This window comes from Lonchura striata, chromosome 25 (genome assembly GCF_046129695.1).
Source record: "Lonchura striata isolate bLonStr1 chromosome 25, bLonStr1.mat, whole genome shotgun sequence".
Taxonomy (NCBI): Eukaryota; Metazoa; Chordata; class Aves; order Passeriformes; family Estrildidae; genus Lonchura; species Lonchura striata.
The window spans coordinates 7,866,453-7,884,605 of NC_134627.1; the positions used below are offsets into that span (position 1 = coordinate 7,866,453).

The window sequence follows — 18,153 nt, forward strand, 5'->3', positions numbered from 1 at the left end:
AGTTAATTGCTTCCTCTGCTAAAAATACATAAATAAGTTTAAAAATTTTGTATCAGCGTGGGTGTGGAGCAACTTTGTCAGCCACACAGGAGCCTGGGCCAAGAAGAAAGCAAGGCCTGACTCGATAACACTGACAAACGGGTGGAGTCTTATTTTTCACGATGATTTTGGTAACACTTCTTCACAGAACTGTGAGGGGAAACAGCACTTGCCATTCCTTCAGGCAGGTGTCCCCTCATGGAGCCGTGAGGGAAGGAGAGATGATTCCTGCCATTCCCTCAGGCAGGTGTCCCCTCATGAAGCCATGAGGAAAGATGGTTCTGCCATTCCCTCAGGCAGGTGTCCCCTCATGGAGCTGTGAGGAAAGAGGGCTCCCGCCATTCCCTCAGGCAATTATCCCCTCATGGAGCCCTGAGGGAGAGATGGCTCCTGCCATTCCCTCAGGCAGGTGCCACAAAGTAATGGGTGTGTGAGGGCGCATGAGGGTCGGGATTTGCCGCACAGTGACCGGTGTGTGAGGGCGCAGCAGGGACGGGATTTGCCGCACAGTGACCGGTGTGTGAGGGCGCAGGAGGGACGGGATTTGCCGCACAGTGACCGGTGTGTGAGGGCGCAGCAGGGACGGGAGCCGCCAAAGGAGGGCTGTGGCGCACAGCGCATGCGCAGGAGCCGGCCCGGCCGCGCGTCCTCGCGGCGCGGGGAGAGGTCTCGCGCGACGGGCGCGCGGCTTAAAAAAAAAAAAAAAAAAAAAAAAAAAAAAAAAAAAAAAAAAAAAAAAAAAGGGCGGTGGGCGTGGCCGGCGGCGTCAGCCCCCAGCGCGCGTGCGCGGCCGTGAGGGGAGCGCAGGGCAGCGCCATATCCCGGCCCCCCCCCACGCGCGCCGCCCCGGCACCGCGCGCATGCGCGCTGAGCTGCTGCGGGCACCTGCGCAATAGTGATCCGCCGGTCGCGCTCGGCGGAGAGCGGCCCGGGAGGACATGCTGCCAAATAGTGATCCCTGCCTGCCGGTGGTCTCCTGAGGGGGCTGCGGGGTCCGGCCGCCGTCCCCACACACCGCACCCGCCCGGGCAGCGCTCCCCGCCTCCCTCCGGCCTCCCAGCAGCGCCGCACCGCCGGCGGGGCCGCTCCTCGGGCCGCGAGGTGAGAGCGGAGGGGAAGGAGTTGTGACGGGAGTGGGGGGGGAGCGCAGGGCCTGAGGGACGAGGGGGGGAGGGAGGGTGGCGGGGAAAAGTTGGGGACAGACCTGGAGCGGGGATTGCTGGAGGTCGGCAGGCGGGGGGACAGGGGCTGCGGGTGCCTGGAGCCGGTGAGGGAGCCGGAGTGGGGAGGGCGAGGCGGGCCGCGGTGGGAGCGCCGGCCCGGGCGCTGAGGGTGACAGGTTGTGGCCTGGCCACAATGGGAGCCCGTTCCCCCGGCAGCAGCGGGGCTGCGCTCGCTGGGAACGGCAGCCGGGCTCGCGGCTCTGCTCCCCAGGCCAGGGTCGGGCCTGTGGTGCTGCTTGGAGGAAATGGTGCATCATCCTGCAGTGTGGAAAGGGAAATTATTCCCTTTCCCGGGGAGCTGGGGCCATCCCGGAGCTCTGCTGCTGCCAAGCATCGTCCGCATTCCTGGTGTTCCAGAGGGGAAAGAGCGCCTGGAGTGGGAGACGGAATGGTCTGGGTCTGACAGCAGTTCTGAGAGGGGCAGGAGGATCTCAGCTGTGATGAGACCTGCTGTCAGCTCTCCCTAACAGCATGGCTGAATGTGTTTGTGTTGTGACATAAGGAAAAGAAACACTTCTCCCTCATTTCCTCTTTTTTTCCCACTTTACCTTTGGAGCTCTAAGTGGTGGCTTGTTGTGAAGCCCTCTGAGAGTTTGAAGCATGACACTTATTTTTGCTTTATCAAACAGAACTCTAAACCCTGAATTATTTCAGTGAAACATCCACCTGATTTCCCTTTCAGTGACATTTTCCAACCAGCTGCCCACAATGATTTGGTGTCATTTTCTCCCTTGTTTTGTTGTGACCTGAAAAAACATATTTTTTCCCCCCTTTTGTTACTGTGTTTTGATTGAGCTTGGGACAGCCCAGCAGCAGAATGCTCAGAGGGTGTCGTCCTGTCCCTGCATCAGCAGTGGACAGTGGCACAGAACTGTGCCCATCAAATGGAAACTGCTCCCACATTTGCCAGCCTGATTGGCTGGAGTAGAGTTTCTGGTACAAAACTACCCCTTTTCTCCCCAAAATCTCGAGGATTTGGGCACAAACACAGGTCAGGGAGGGGGGTTAAAGTGAGGGCATCACTGCCAGCACAGCCCACACTGAATCGCTTCAAACCCCCACAGTTTCTTATGCCATCCTTCCTCCAGTTTCCTGCTGCTTCCCTGTGGAGGAGGCTCCGGTGCTGCCCGTGTCCCTGCTAGATGTTAAAACCAGTTAACTGAGCAGCTCTGGCCCAGTTTCCACTGGGGTTAATCTGGGAGCCTCTCCTGGGCAGGGACTGCGGGCTGATCTTGCTGCCAGCGGGATTGTCCTGGGCACGTCCCGGCCTCGCTCCTGGCAGTGCCCGGCGTGGGTTTGCTGCTGGCTCCTGCCCCCCTGGAACTCGGGATCGTGCCGGGCCTGGGCGTTATCCCTGGCAGCTCGGGCAGGAGCTGCTGCTCCCCGAGCAGGGGGAGCTGCAGCCTGGGAACCCCACGGGAATTCCGTGGGATCCCTGCTCCCCGCCCGCTCCGGCTGGAGCTGCTGCACGGCTGGAGGATTATGTAAGATCCCTCTGGCTCCTCAGCCTCGCTCTGCTGGGCTTTGCTGCTCGGTGCAGAGAGGAAACGCAGCACAAACCTGTCGGAAAATGGAGAAAGCCCAAAATAAACAAACGGGGACGGCCAAAACCCTTTTAGTGAGAGAGCTGCTCCTTCGTTCTCAGTCCAGGAGCAGCTGCCGGGAGTTTCTGTGCTGGGAGTTGAGAGCCCTGGAATGAGAACGTGTGGCCAAGTCCAGAAACACCTGACAGGGCAGGAAGCTGCTGTGGGGTGAGGCGTTTGTACCCTCGAGGAGGCGGAGGAGCTGCTGCTGTTCAGAAGCTGATCTGGGAATCGATTGGATTCTTTTTGTTGTTGTTTTCCTGTTTTTAAATGTCCCTTCAGTGCCTGCTGTGGGAGGAAGGAGCTGAGTGGTAATTGAGTGTTGAGCTCTCCTCTCTGGTGAGCAGGGACAGGACCTGAGGGCAGTGTCAGGAGGGATTTGGGCTGGATTTTAGGGATTTAGGGTGGATTTTAGGGGAAAGCTCTTCCCCCAGAGGGTGGTGGAGCACCGGAACAGCTCCCCAGGGAATGAGCACATTCCCAAGGCTGCCCAGGGATGGGATTTTGGGATGGCCTGTGCAGGGCCAGGAGCTGTGGGGGATCCCTGTGGGGTTTGTGCTGTTCCACGAGAGGTTCTGGAAGTCTCTGTGCTGCTGTGCACGCCTGAGGAGGAGGAGAACACGGAGCAGGGATGAGCTGGAACTGGGAGGGGGGGCTGGGGTTGTTTTGGGGTTTTCCCTCCCTGTTTTTAGGGCTGGAAAGGCACCAAAGACCTGACTGTGGTCAGTGCCTGGGGAATTCCTGGGTGTCCTGGGAGGGAATTCTCTGGCTGCAGGCAGGGCTTGCAGTGCTGTGATCCGAGGTGTCGCTGGCCTCTCAGCTCCAGGGATTTTTAGACATCTGTGGAGTTTATAAAGTTTATTTTTAGGCATCTGTAGAGTTCATAAAGTCAGGATCTTGGCAGGGATTGAACATTCCCATCTGGAAGGTGCTGGTTTGGCCATGGATGCAGCAGAACCCAGGAGGATCTGCTGGTTTTAGAGAAAATAGGGCTGAAATTTTCATATTAAGACCTCGGTTCAGCTTTTCTCAGCCTGTGTTACAGATCCTCCTGGGAATGTTCTGGTTTAAGATTTAAAAATGGCTTTAGGCACAAACACAAGGTTTAAGTTGTGCATTTGAGGCTGGGTCTGGTGTCACACTTGGGCTGTGAATTAAACACAGCAACGCTGGGGCTTTGAAAATTGATCCAACTTGTGATAACAGAAATAATTTTCCATCAGCAGAGAACGGCCTTGTGCACACCTGGGGCAGAATTAAACACAGCAGAAGTCCAGAGGTTAATCTGAAAATGGGCTAATTTTAGATATTAGGGGTCCTGTGAGGTCAGTAATTGGTGAAAATGCTCTGGAGTGCTCAGCATTTAATTTACAGCATTCAGGGACATTTTGGGTCGTGTCACGCAGAGACTTTTCAGCAGGTGAAATCCCTGCCCGGGATTTCGGGTCCCTGGAGGGGACACCCAGCTGGCACAGCCCCCGTGGTGGCAGCGGCCTGGCAGGGCCAGCAGAGGCTGCAGGGCTCTGAAAGCAGAGCTGGACAGGTACGAGTTCGTTTGCTGTCCCGGGCCAGGTGAAAAAGTCATTCAGGAATTTGTGTTGTCTTTGAAGGGTGGCTTTGATTGCTGCTCTGCCCACACTGCTCCAGGAATGGGCAGCTCTGCCCTTTCATTCCCTGCCCTTTCCCCCCTTTTTCCTGTTCCAAAGCCACCCTCCTGCTGTCCTTCCCGAGGCTTTGAAGGATGCAGGGAGTAAAGGAGCTTTTCCTGCCTCATCCCTTGTTTTCCTGCTCCATGAGCCCGTCCTGCTCCCTCTCTCTGATTGTTCCCAGGCACTCTTTGATGCTTTGCTGGCCCCAGGAGCAGCCACTCATCTTTTGAACCCCTCAATTAAAAATCTCCTTCCTTCTTTCCCAGCCTGCCCTGAGTTCCCTTTCCGGGAATAAACCTATCTGGAAGTGGAAATTCCTGGGAATTTCTGCTGTGTTTCTTAGGAGGGAGTTGGTTTACCCTGAGAGGCAGAAAATGACTGATTTTTGGGACAAAAGTCCGGTGATTCCGGAGTCTGTTCCAGGATTGTTTGTTGGGTTTTTGTGCCCACCTGTGGCAGGTGAGGTCTCAGGGGTTTCCCTGCTGGAGGCAGAGCTGAGCTGTGGAGCCTGGAGGGGATTTTGGCAGGACAGGGGGACAAGGGAGCGTTTCCTGTGCTTCCCCGGTGCTCTGGCTCTGCCCTCGGATCCAATGTCTCCATCTGGAAGTGCTTGGGAATGGGGTGAGACTCACTCTGCTCTGAGCTGTGATGTTAACTCTGTCCCGAGCCAGGAGTTTGTTATTTATAGCCAAGCAGTAGCAAACTCTCACTGTACACAGGGGGCCATAAAATAATATTTTCTGTTTTGTTTTCCTGTGCTTTGTTATTTCTGCCTGTGTCTGACGTGTGTCCCTGCCTCTCCTGAGCCACGATATCTGAATTATTTCCCAAATATTTCCCTCAAACCTCTGTGCCTGCCGTGCTTTTCCATCCAGCTCCCATGTAGAGGTGCCAGCGCTGCACCTGGTGACCTCTGAAGTGTCCTGAGCAGGCAAACCCAGCCAGTGGAGAATTCCCTGTCAGGGAGAAGACCAGGAGCTGGTTGTGGCTAGAGGTTTCATTCCCACCTTCTGGCCAGGGATGTGTGGAACTGCTGTTTCAGGGGATTCTAAAGTTATTTTAAGTTTTTAAATCCATCCTTTTAACTCTTCTTAAATACAAGTTGCATTTTCAGAGATCGGAGTACCTTGTGTGGCAACGAGTAAAAAGGTGTTTGTTACAAACCAAATCACTGAAATTTACTGCAGTTTTAACAACAGAATGCAGTTTCATGGCCTGCTCTCATGGTTTATTTATTTATTCCCTGTGTTTCTCCTGCTGAAGCCTTTCCATCCCTGACCATCTTGTTGCTCAGCGTGCAGACAGGTGGCCAATCCCAAAAACCCTGCCTGCCTTCCCTGGCTGCTGCTCCTGCTGGAGGAATCCGTGACCCCGTTGTGGTGAGGTGCTGCAGGACACAGAGCCGTGAGCAGAAGGCTCAGCCGGGCTCTTCCCTCTGCCAAATCCCTCCGTCCTGGGCCCCAGGCTGGGCTTTGGGGTGCTTTGTGCTGGCTGGAAATGTTTCAGTGAAACACTCAGTGTAACATCACGTTTTGAAGGTGTTTCGAGGGAGATGGAACCCCTTGAGTTGGTTTGATTTGTCCTCAGTTCTGATGGTTTCTGTCTGCCTCTCTGTGCCCCCCAGGTACAGCTCAGCCCCCACTTCTGTGCTGGTTGCTGATTTTGGTGGTTCCTCTCCCTGCTAGGTGCAGCTGATCTCCATTCCCTGCTGGTTCTGATCTCTGTGGCTCTTCTCTCCCAGGTCCCAGATCTCCGTTCCCTGCTGGTTCTGATCTCTGTGGTTCCTCTCTCCCAGGTCCCAGATCTCTGTTTCCTGCTGGTTCTGATCTCTGTGGTTCCTCTCTCCCAGGTCCCAGATCTCCATTCCCTGCTGGTTCTGATCTCTGTGGTTCCTCTCTCCCAGGTCCCAGATCTCCATTCCCTGCTGGTTCTGATCTCTGTGGCTTCTCTCTCCCAGGTCCCAGATCTCTGTTCCCTGCTGGTTCTGATCTCTGTGGTTCCTCTCTCCCAGGTCCCACATCTCCATTCCCTGCTGGTTCTGATCTCTGTGGTTCCTCTCTCCCAGGTCCCACATCTCCGTTTCCTGCTGGTTCTGATCTCTGTGGTTCCTCTCTCCCAGGTCCCAGATCTCTGTTTCCTGCTGGTTCTGATCTCTGTGGTTCCTCTCTCCCAGGTCCCAGATCTCTGTTTCCTGCTGGTTCTGATCTCTGTGGTTCCTCTCTCCCAGGTCCCAGATCTCTGTTTCCTGCTGGTTCTGATCTCTGTGGCTTCTCTCTCCCAGGTCCCAGATCTCTGTTTCCTGCTGGTTCTGATCTCTGTGGTTCCTCTCTCCCAGGTCCCAGATCTCCGTTTCCTGCCGCCTGTGCCCTGCCCGATTCCAAGCTGGCGATGTCCAGGGTGCCGAGTCCCCCCCCTCCGGCAGAGATGTCCAGCGGGCCCGTGGCCGAGAGCTGGTGCTACACACAGGTCAGCTGGGGCTGGGGGCTGCACTTACACAGGGAAGTCACACACAGGGCATTTACACACTGCAGTCACACACAGGGAGTTGCACACAGGGCACTTACACACTACAGTTACACGCAGGGCAATTACACACAGGGCACTTACATGGGGGAATTACACAAAGCAGTTACGCACTAGTTAAACACAGCAATCACACACTGCAGTTACACACAGGGCACTTACACAGGGGAGTTACACACTGCAGTTACACATGGGGGAGTTACACAGAGGGCACTTACACAGGGGAGTTACACACACTAGTTAAACACAGCAATCACATACTGCAGTTACACACTTTAGTTAAAGACAGCAATCACACACTGCAGTTACACACATGGCTCTTACACAGGGGAGTTACACACTGCAGTTATACACAGGGCAGTTACACGGGGGAGTTATACACAGGGCAGTTACACACTAGTTAAATGCAGCAATCACACACTGCAGTTACACACTGCAGTTACACACCACAGTCACACGCTCTAGTTACACGCAGCAGTTGCACAGCAATCACTGTAGTCACACACAGGGCAGTTACTCGGCAGTTACACAGAAGTTACCCCAGCCCCACACTGCAGTTGTCTCTCAGGAGCCCTGGAGCTCCATGCCAGGTCCCCCACCTGGAGCTGGGGGCTGCACTTTGTCCCTCTGGGATGGGCAGGGCTGATCCCACGCTCTGTTCTCTCCATGCAGATCAAGGTGGTGAAGTTCTCCTACATGTGGACCATCAACAACTTCAGCTTCTGCCGGGAGGAGATGGGGGAGGTCATCAAGAGCTCGACCTTTTCCTCTGGAGCCAACGACAAACTCAAGTGGTGAGGCCCAGGGAGAGGGGCTCATCCCAGCTGGGCTGTGGGGCTGGGCCAGGGAATCCATGAAAACCCGGTTATCCTGCACGTGCGAGCCCCAACACCTCAGCAGGGTTTGCACACAAACCAATCTTTACCTTCAAAGCAGATTTCTGTGATGAACCCAGGTGAGGCTGTGAGGGTGCACAGGCCAAATCACCCCCCAAATCCAGCCCCTCATACTCCATGGGGTTCTAAAGTGAATTTTTCCTGCTGTGAATTCCCTTTCTGTGAGTGGCAGCTCAGGGATGAGGGAAGTGCCAGCATCCTCTCACTGCTCCTGCCCAGGAGCAGCTGCCTCTTCAGGGTGACCTCATTTGGGCCTTTCCCTGTCCTCTAAACCTTGCTTATCTTCCCAAGGCCTCAGTCATTTCCAGTAACTCAGAGTGGACTTTGCTCAGAGCCTGTGTCTGCTCTGAGCTGTGTCCTGGTGCATCCATGGGCTCTGATTCCTGGTTTTAGCCTGCTGCTGAGTAGTTCAGAATTTCCCTTTTCAGTACCACTGGTGGGAAAGCAGCCCCTGGATGAATTGTATCCATGGGATACAGTGTGAGCTCCCTCCTTTGGGTGGCAGAGCTGTGCTTTCCTTGGCCTGCCTTTGTTCCTGTCACCTTTGTCCCCTCTGCTCTCAGCCCTCCCTGGAACATCTGGATCTGTGGATTTGGTCCCTGTGTGTGGGAGCTGTTCATTATCTGTCTGCTTTTTGTTCTTGGTGGATTCTGTGTCATGTTTCAGGTCATGGAAGAGCCTCTTCCTGCCTTTTCTTCACACAGGAGGTGTTTTTCCTTTTAACCCTGTTTTTTTGTGTTGAAGAACCACCAACCTTCCAGAAATCTCTTGTTCCTTACAGTTGCCTCCTGTGGAATTTTATCAACCATTTCTCTGCATTTGTTGTACTTCCTCAAGGCCATTGCCTCCATTTTATTTATTTCACTTTCCTTTTGTGAGGATTGGTATCCTGGGGGCTTCTCAGTGATTCCAGCCCTTCTCCCTGCTCTTTTCCCTAGGGATTTGGTGGGCTGCCATAATTCCTGGGTGTTTTTCTCAATGTGGGGGTGCAGCTATACCCCAGCTCTGCCCCTTCCAGCCCCCGTGCTCCCCTGGGGCTCAGGGGTCGTTATCAGCCCTTGTTTGCTGTGCAAATGTGAAAATGCCACGGTGCCCTCCCTGACATTCCCACCCCCCTTTTGCAGGTGTTTACGTGTGAACCCCAAGGGGCTGGACGAGGAGAGCAAGGATTACCTGTCCCTGTACCTGCTGCTGGTCAGCTGCCCCAAGAGCGAGGTCAGAGCCAAGTTCAAGTTCTCCATCCTCAACGCCAAGGGAGAGGAGACCAAGGCCATGGGTGAGTGAGACCCTTCCTGGGGGGAGTGAGACCCCTCTGGGGGAGAGAAACCCCTCCTGGGGTGGGTGATACCCCTCTGGGTGGGTGAAACCCCTCATGGGGTGAGCTGGGCCAGGCTCTGGGCTTTGCTGTGCCCCTGGGCCTGGGCTTTGCTGTGCCCTGGGCCAGGCTCTGGGCTTTGCTGTGCCCCGGCCCGGGTTAAGCCAGGCCTACCCTGCAGAGAGCCAGCGCGCCTATCGCTTCGTGCAAGGCAAGGACTGGGGCTTCAAGAAGTTCATCAGGAGAGATTTCCTGCTGGACGAGGCCAACGGGCTCCTGCCAGATGACAAACTGACCCTGTTCTGTGAGGTGAGGCCTGCTGCAGCCCCACACAGCTCCCAGCCCCACAGAGCTCCCAGGCCAGCCCCACACAGCTCCCAGCCCCACAGAGCTCCCAGGCCAGCCCCACACAGCTCCCAGCCCCACAGAGCTCCCAGGCCAGCCCCACACAGCTCCCAGCCCCACAGAGCTCCCCAGCCCCACAGAGCCCCAGCCCCACACAGAGCCCCAGCCCCACACAGCTCCCAGCCCCACAGAACCCCAGCCCCACACAGCTCCCCAGCCCCACACAGCTCCCAGCCCCACACAGCTCCCCAGCCCCTCAGAGCTCCCCAGCCCCACAGAGCCCCAGCCCCACAGAGCTCCCCAGGCAGGGCTGAGCCATCCCTTGCCCTGCTCTCATGGGGTTGGGATCACTGCTGGGTGTTCTCACCGTGGGGTTCTCTACTCTGTTTCTTTTTCCCTGCCTGCTTCATCCCTCTGCCTTTTGGCTGCTTCCTGCTGGGCTTTTCCCTGGAGTGGTGGTGGGAACTGGGCAGGTTTGAGGATCATTTCCTGGTGCTTTGGTGTTCCCATCCCTCTGTTTGTGCTCCGTGATTTGGGGCCTGCTTGGGATAATCACAGCCTGGGTTTGCACTGGGAACTGCCCTGCTCAATAAAAGTGAGCTTCTGTTTATTTCCTTCAATGTGTCTGCACAGCAAGCAAAGAGAAAAATGTGAGAAAAGGGAATTTTGCAGTAATCACCATTTTCTGGTCACCGTGTTGGTGTTTTTCTACAACATCATTATTATTTCACTTGTGCTATTCCAGGCAAAGATTCAGCCAGTTATTTCCAAACCCAGAGATTTAAGTTGAAAAACCTTAATGAGCAAATAGAAACTCTAATTTAATGTCTTCAGAGCTTCCTCTGCTTCACTCCCATTGTCTTTTTAACTGCAAACCCTCTCCTGGAGCTGTTTTTTTTTTGCCAGAAGAGAGCAGAACAAGTTGTTCTCTCCTTGCATCTCCTGCACTTTTTTCTGGGAGTCTTTTCTTTTGCTGTGTTTTCTTTCAGGAATAAAAGAAGGGCTTCAAAGTCCTTTGACAGCTGGGATTTTTGGGGGGTTTTTGGTTTGCTTTAGAGGTGGTTTTTTTCCCAGGTTTTGGCCATCACAATCATGCACATGTTTAAATGAGCAAACATCTCAATGTTGTTTGATCAGCAGCAGAAATTCCTAGGGATGGAGGGAGCCCTTCCTTGAGCACAAAATGGGAGGAGAAAGGAGAGTCTGGCGTGGCAGAAACAAATCCTTACCTAGTTTGGCATCCAAGGCTGGGATTTCTTTTTTCTTTTTCTTTTTCTTTTTCTTTTTCTTTTCTTTTCCTTCACTCCCTGCTTCCCTTCTCCTTTCCCACCTTGTGGACCTTCCCTGGCTGTCCTTGCTCTCCCTTGCCCAGTGGTCCTGAACAGAACTGGAATTTACCTTGGGCTGCACAGCAAATCCAGGGAATGGCCTCACCTCTGCTTCCCCTCCATCACTCCCGCTTGCAGCAGGGCACAATTAATCACTGAGTTTGCTAATTGGCCTCTGCTGCAGCTGTGGTTTAACCACGGGGCTGGTGCTGCACGGGCTCCCAGCGAGGCCCTTCTGGAGGAGATTCCTCACCTTTGGAGCAGGGATTGGGAATCTGCCTGCTCCGGATCCCCCTCCCTGTCTGACAAAGCTGGGCTTTGTGGAGCTCAGTCTGGAGCGGGGTTTAATTGTGCTGTAGAATATTTAGCTCTCCTGGGAGGAGAAGCAGGAGGGCACTGAGGGGTCAGCCCCTGCCCCTGTGGGGTCTGTGCTGGGCTCTGGGAGCTCTGTGTGTCCCTCATTTCCCCTGGAGTGGTGGCTGTTGCATTATTGATTGGGGAGGTTTCACAAGCATGGAAGGAGAAACTGGGTCAGGTGTGGTGTCTGGAAAAAATCGGGAAAGAGCAAAAATCCGGTTCCACTTCCTTCAGAAACCTCCTGAATTGCATGGACGTGCTGTCAGCGTGGGGCTGGGAGGGAAATCTGCCCGTGGGGTTTGGGATTTGGGATGGACACCCAAACCCCCAACCCGCTGCAGGGATCTCTGCAAAGGATCCTTTAAAAGCGGGGAAGTTTTACCCCCGGTGCCTGGGCAGAGCTGCAGGGCAGGGCAGGGCAGTGTGTGAGTGTCCCTGTGCCCAGGTGAGCGTGGTGCAGGACTCGGTGAACATCTCGGGGCAGAACACCATGAACATGGTGAAGGTGCCCGAGTGCCGCCTGGCCGACGAGCTGGGCGGGCTCTGGGAGAACTCGCGCTTCACCGACTGCTGCCTCTGCGTGGCCGGCCAGGAGTTCAAGGGCCACAAAGCCATCCTGGCAGGTGGGTGAGCCCTGGGGCTGCCGGGGAGACGGGCACTGGTTTGGGGTGGGGGGAGTGGTTTGGGAATGGTCTGGGATGGAGGGAATGGTTTGGGAATGGTTTGGATTGTAGGGAGTGGGGGGAGTGGTTTGGGATGGAGGGATTGGTTTGGGAATGGTTTGGGATGGAGGGAATAGGGGAATGGTTTGGGGTGGGGGGAGTGGTTTGGGAATGGCTTGGGGTGGAAGGAGTGGTTTGGGATGGAGGGAATGGTTTGGGAATGGTTTGGGATGGAGGGATTGGGGGTGTGGAGGGAATGGGAGAATGAGGGAGGAGTGGTTTGGGATGGAGGCAATGGTTTGGGATGGAGGGAATGGGAGGGATGGAGGGAGCTCAGAGCTCATCCATGGCAGGGACACCTTCCACAATCCCAGGGTGCTCCCAGCCCCATCCAGCCTGGCCTGGGACACTCCCAGGGATCCAGAGCAGCCCCAGCTGCTCTGGGAATGCCATTGTCCCGGGCAGTCCCTGTGGGAGGTGCTGGCAGCAGCAGCAGCCCTGCCCAGAGGCTGCAGCACTCCCAGGGGTCCCGTTCCCCCCACAGCGCGCTCCCCGGTGTTCAGCGCCATGTTCGAGCACGAGATGGAGGAGAGCAAAAAGGTGAGAGCCAGCAGCACCCCCAGAAGGGAAAGGCCCTGCCCAGGGCATCCCCTGGCACTGCTGCTGCTCCCCTCTGCTCCTGCAGGGAGCAGGGAAAGGGATCCGGGGTCAGCTGTGCCTTTGTTCCCTTGGGAAGGAGCCTGAGGGGGACAGGGGCAGGTGGAGAATGTGGGATACAGCATGGAGTTGTTCTTGCTCCATCCACATATTTCATTTCCCCCCTTCCATTTCCCCCCTTCCTTTTCCCCCCTTGCTTTTCCCCCCTTCCTTTTCCCCCCTTCCTTTTCCCCCCTTCCTTTTCCCCCCTTCCTTTTCCCCCCTTCGTTTCCCCCTTTTTTTCCCTTTCTTTCTCAAGTCCAGCTCCTCGTACCTGATTTCCCTGTGGCACTGAAGGGTTCTGGGGCAGGAGGAGCCCTGGAGGCCCTGGGCAGACCCCAAAAGGCTCCGTTTTCCCCCTGCAGAACCGGGTTGAGATCAACGACGTGGAGCCCGAGGTTTTCAAGGAAATGATGTGTTTCATTTACACCGGGAAGGCCCCAAACCTGGACAAGATGGCTGATGACCTGCTGGCAGCTGCTGACAAGGTAAACTCGGGATTTAGGGGTGCTGGGGGAGCTGGAATGCCATGGGATTTCCTCTCCACAGTGCTCCCAGAGCCCTGGGATGGGCAGGTTCCTCAGAACTGAGGCTTCCAGGGAAACCTGGGAGCACACCTGGACCAGCAGATTGACAGAGAACACACCTGGAGCTGCACAGCTGGAGATCCATCAGGGATTTCTGTCTCCACTGCTCATTTTTGAGCATTTTTGAAGCTTCCAAAGGACTCTGCTGCAGATCTTCCCATTAAACCATCAGGAATTTTTGCTCTACTGCTCATTTTTAAGGATTTTTGGAGCTCCCAGAAGAGCCTGCTCAGCATGATCCGAGCTGGGCTGCAAAGACAATTACAGAGCAGACCCGGGGATGTTTCTCCGTGTGGTTATTCCCAAATCCCCAGAGCAGTGCTGAGTCTGGACAAACAGTTCTCCTGCCAGCCCTGAGGCTCTGGAAATGGAGGAGTGGGAAATGGTGTTGGTTTTCCTGCTGCAGTGACAGTCCCTGCAGCTCCTGGGAGCTCTGGAATTCCCTGGGGCTCTGCTGGAATTCCCTGGGGCTCTCCCCCCTCCCTTTGCAGCCCCAGAGATGGGAGTGAGAGCTCTGTTAACCCCTGAAAATCTATCATTTGCCACCAAAAGTATTCCTTTTTTCTTCTTTTTTCCCTTAGAAGCGACTCAGTGCTAGGGAAAGATCCAGTCTGGAGCCTGAATCCTGGGATTCTGCCCTGCTCCTGGAATCCTGGGATTTTCCCTGCTCCTGGAATCCTGGGATTTTCCCTGCTCCTGGGATTTTCCCTACTCCTGGGATTCTCCTGGGCTGGGGGTGCTTTGTGCCCCTTTGTGTCCCTGGGCTCCATCCCAGGGCTGGGTCAGGGGGGAAAAGCTCCATTCCAGCCAGGATTGAGGTGGGAATCAGAGCCAGGAGATTCCAGGAGCGGTCACAGCCATCCCCACATTTATCCAATATTCCAAGGTATTGTCTGGAGGAGCAGCACTTAAGGCAGGGAGAGCTTTAATTCTGACTTCCTTGCCTTTTAACACAGCTTTGCTTTCCCTTTCCAGCTCATTGTGTGCCTTAAAAGCAGGAATAAAAAACTCCTCCATGAAAGCACATAAAGCAACCAATATTTACCCCGGGGACTGAAGCAGCTCCCTCAGAGCTCTGCTGTCTCTTAGGAAAAAGCTGTAATTAGCCCAAAACCAACCAAAATTCAACTTCAGGAGCTCTGGGGGCAGGAGGCTGGGGGGAGCTGAGGTGGAATTAAAAAACGAGGAAGGGGAAATGTTGCTGCTGAGAGCCCACAGTGGCCACTGGGGGCCAACAATGTAATTAAAAATGAGTTATTTGTAGCAAAAATGGAACTAAAAAGTGGATACATGGAGGAGAATGTTCCATCTCCAGCAGGAGAGTGCCCAGCTTTATTTGTTACATTTCGAGGCTCTGACAGGCAATTATCCAAACTCATGGCTGGCCTCATAAACTGCTTTATTTATTGAGACAGATTAGCAAAGAAATTTGATTTGCCCTCTCAATTTGCCAGAGAAAACTCCGAGTGCTCTGCCTCTGTTATGAGCCAGGCTTCAGGGCTTCACGAGCTGGAATTCTGCATTTGAATCCAATCCTAACGGGGAAATCTCAGTCAGAACCTAAAACCAGTTAATCATAGACCAATTTGTGGTGATGGAGCTGATCCCCTGGCAAAGATCCCACAAATGGATCCCAGCTCAGGGCACAGAACATTCCTGGGTGCAAACCTGAACTGGAGGAGCACAACTTGGGGGTTCCCACCCCCCTGAGCTGTTCCCTACTGTAATTCCATGGTTTTGTCCCCAGCATGCCCTGGAGAGGCTGAAGGTGATGTGTGAGGGTCCCTGGGCACACCCAGGTGTAATTCCAGGTGTAATTCCATGGTTTTGTCCCCAGTATGCCCTGGAGAGGCTGAAGGTGATGTGTGAGGGTCCCTGGGCACACACAGGTGTAATTCCAGGTGTAATTCCATGGTTTTGTCCCCAGCATGCCCTGGAGAGGCTGAAGGTGATGTGTGAGGGTCCCTGGGCACACACAGGTGTAATTCCAGGTGTAATTCCATGGTTTTGTCCCCAGCATGCCCTGGAGAGGCTGAAGGTGATGTGTGAGGGTCCCTGGGCACACCCAGGTGTAATTCCAGGTGTAATTCCATGGTTTTGTCCCCAGTATGCCCTGGAGAGGCTGAAGGTGATGTGTGAGGATGCTCTCTGCAGTAACCTGTCTGTGGAGAATGCAGCTGAGATCCTGATCCTGGCTGACCTGCACAGCGCAGACCAGCTCAAAACCCAGGCCGTGGACTTCATTAATTAGTGAGTAATTGCTCCAGGATGGACAAACCCTCCCCTTTCCCCTTTTCCTTTCCCCTTTCCCCTCTCACTGCTCACTCCACACAAACCCAGGCTGGGCTCCCTCCCACCCCCAGGATTCCAGGATTTGTTGTGAGCTGTTCCTCGGGAGCAGCAGGGTTCCCACTCCTGGGCTGGCCCACGCAGGGAAGGTTCTCCTCTCTTATTTTTGGATTCCCTCCCGTGATTTATCCAGCATTCCACACGTGGAATTGCCCCAAACCCAGGCCAGAATTGTCCCCTGGGGCTGTCCAGAGTGGGAACAGCCCGGGAGCTGCTCTGGAGCTTGCTGGGATCACCAGGAGGTGCAGGCAGGGGAGGATCAGGGAATTCTGATCCTGGAATGGTCCTGGCCGGGAGCAGCCTGGGATAGCGGGAGTCATCCCTGCCCATGGAGCTGGGGGAGCTTTCAGCTCCTTCCACCCCAAAGCATTCCATGATTTGATGCTGAGGGATTGATCCCAGCTCTCAATCCAGCAGCAGATGGAAAATCCCTGCCAAGCTTTAATAAATGGAACATTTCTGTCACTGGGTGCAGTTCTTCCAGGGCTTTTTATATCGATTTAAAGCGCTCCTGTGCCGAGAGCTGGGCTTGGGGTGAGCTCTGAGTTCTGCCATCCCCCCTGGAATCTGCTGCAGCTTTTCCTCCTGAGCTCCCGGCCTGGAGTGGGGCCAAACCCCTCAGACACCTGAGGGAGCCCAGGAGGAGGAAACCCCCGAGCTCCTCAGGCCTGGGAAGAACCTGGAGGGCTGCTCCCGCTATCCTGGTCCCTAATCCCAGCTTGCTCCCAGTTATTCCTGTCTCTAATCCCAGTTTGTTCCCAGTTATCCCAGTCCCTGATTGTGGTCTGCTCCCTGTTCTCCCAGTTTCTATTCCTGGTTATCCTAATCCCCCATTCTCAGTTATCCTAGTCCCTGGTCCCAGTTTGCTCCCGGTTACCCCAGCCCCATTCCGAACCCCATTTCCAGCCCCATTCCCAGTTATCCCAGCCCCATTCCTGGTTACCCCAGTCCCATTCCCAGTTACCCCAGCCCTGATCCCAGCCCCATTCCCAGCCCCCCCAGCCCTGATCCCAGCTCTCTCCCATACCCCAGCCCCATTCCCAGCTCCCCCAGCCCTGATCCCAGCTCTCTCCCATACCCCAGCCCCATTCCCAGCTCCCCCAGCCCTGATCCCAGCTCTCTCCCGGTACCCCAGCCCCATTCCCAGCTCCCCCAGCCCCATTCCCAGCTCCCCCAGCCCCATTCCCAGTTCCCCCAGCCCCATTCCCAGCCCCGATCCCAGCTCTCCCCTACCCCAGCCCCTCAGCCAGCCGTGCCTGTGTTGCAGCCACGCCTCGGACGTGATGGAGACGTCGGGCTGGAAGTCCATGGTGGTGTCGCACCCGCACCTGGTGGCCGAGGCCTATCGCTCGCTGGCCTCGGCGCAGTGCCCGTTCCTGGGCCCGCCCCGCAAGCGGCTGAAGCAATCCTAAACCCCCGCCGCCCTCATCCCGAGCTTTTCTGGAAGCGGCCCCAGCTGCTGCTGCCGCTGCTGCCCAGCCCTTGAGCACCGGGGAGCCGGCGAGGCCCGTGGAGCTTGGACTCTGTTGTTGGGGGGAAGAGGCTGCTCCGTGTGACATCCAGACTTTGTCCAACAGCGCCGAGAAACTTTGGGAAAAGGGGGGAGGGTGGGCTCTGGGGCTGTTCCTGCGATTCCCTGTGTCTGTGTGTTCCCTTGCACCCGCCTGAGGCCCTCCAGGATCCGGCTGTTCCCCTGGCACGCCCGGCCCGGGGCTCTGTGTGCGTGGGACGCCCGGGGCAGAGGGCTCTGCTGGCTCTGGGAGGAGCGAGGGCAGAAGTTGCGCCGAGGTTCCGCCGAGGAAACCTCCAGGAGTATTTATGGCAAACGTTCCGCAAGTCCCGGCCGAGCCGAGCGCGTGCCCCGCTGCCCTCGGCAGGAGACGAATTTGCTGTTCTAGCACTTGTGTGTCCACTGCAAACAGAAAAAATGGTTCAAAACCCCCTTTTCCTATGAAAAGTCAGCTCGGAGCGCGAGGGGCGGTGAAGGCTGTGCTGGGAGAGGACTGCAGACCCCTCGAGCCGAGAGCAGCACCGACGGTTTCTGTTTTAAACATTGTGGGAAATGCTCTGGGCATTTTTCCCTGCTTTGTTTCCCCTTTCCTCCCTCTTTTTTTAACGAAAGAAAACCCCAAGATCCCCCCCCAGGATGAATTTCACTCTTGCTGACGGCTGCGTGCGACGTCCCTGAGTTGCTCCGTGATTCTTACACTGTTTGTACCTGGTCTGGCTGTCTGGGGCCAGCCCTGTCCCTTTCTATTTAGTCACTTCTTACAGCAGAGATGTTTCAATAGCTGGGAACTCTTTTTGTTTTTCTTTTGGAAAATATAAATAATTCCTATTTTGTACCCTGTGGTATCTCTGGCCTTTTCTTTTCATTGTTATTTTTTCAGTTCTGTTCCGTTTTTAAGCCTCCTCAGGTTCTCCTCACTCTGCCGTGTCCTGCTGGTGCCCTGAGGTTCCTGGAAACCAGGGGAGATCTTTTTGGGAATGTTGCATGGGGAATTTCAATACAAATCTGTTGTTTCTCCTTGCAGGTGAGGCCAAAATTCCAGAGTTTTTTGTGATTCCTGTGGGATTCCAGCCCTGGGTCCTTCCAGGAGG

General features: G+C 55.3%; 1 protein-coding gene across 1 annotated transcript; it reads left to right on the plus strand.

The window, feature by feature from the left end:
- The first annotated feature begins 832 nt into the window (after nt 1-832).
- SPOP (speckle type BTB/POZ protein) lies at nt 833-17,897 on the plus strand. The gene is made up of 10 exons (XM_021538503.3): nt 833-1,140; nt 6,830-6,960; nt 7,690-7,811; nt 9,038-9,189; nt 9,410-9,537; nt 11,704-11,881; nt 12,465-12,520; nt 12,982-13,104; nt 15,311-15,453; nt 16,820-17,897. The coding sequence occupies exons 2-10, from the start codon at nt 6,883-6,885 to the stop codon at nt 16,962-16,964; spliced, it is 1,125 nt and encodes a 374-aa protein (XP_021394178.1). The 5' UTR covers nt 833-1,140; nt 6,830-6,882; the 3' UTR covers nt 16,965-17,897.
- The last annotated feature ends 256 nt before the right edge of the window (nt 17,898-18,153 follow it).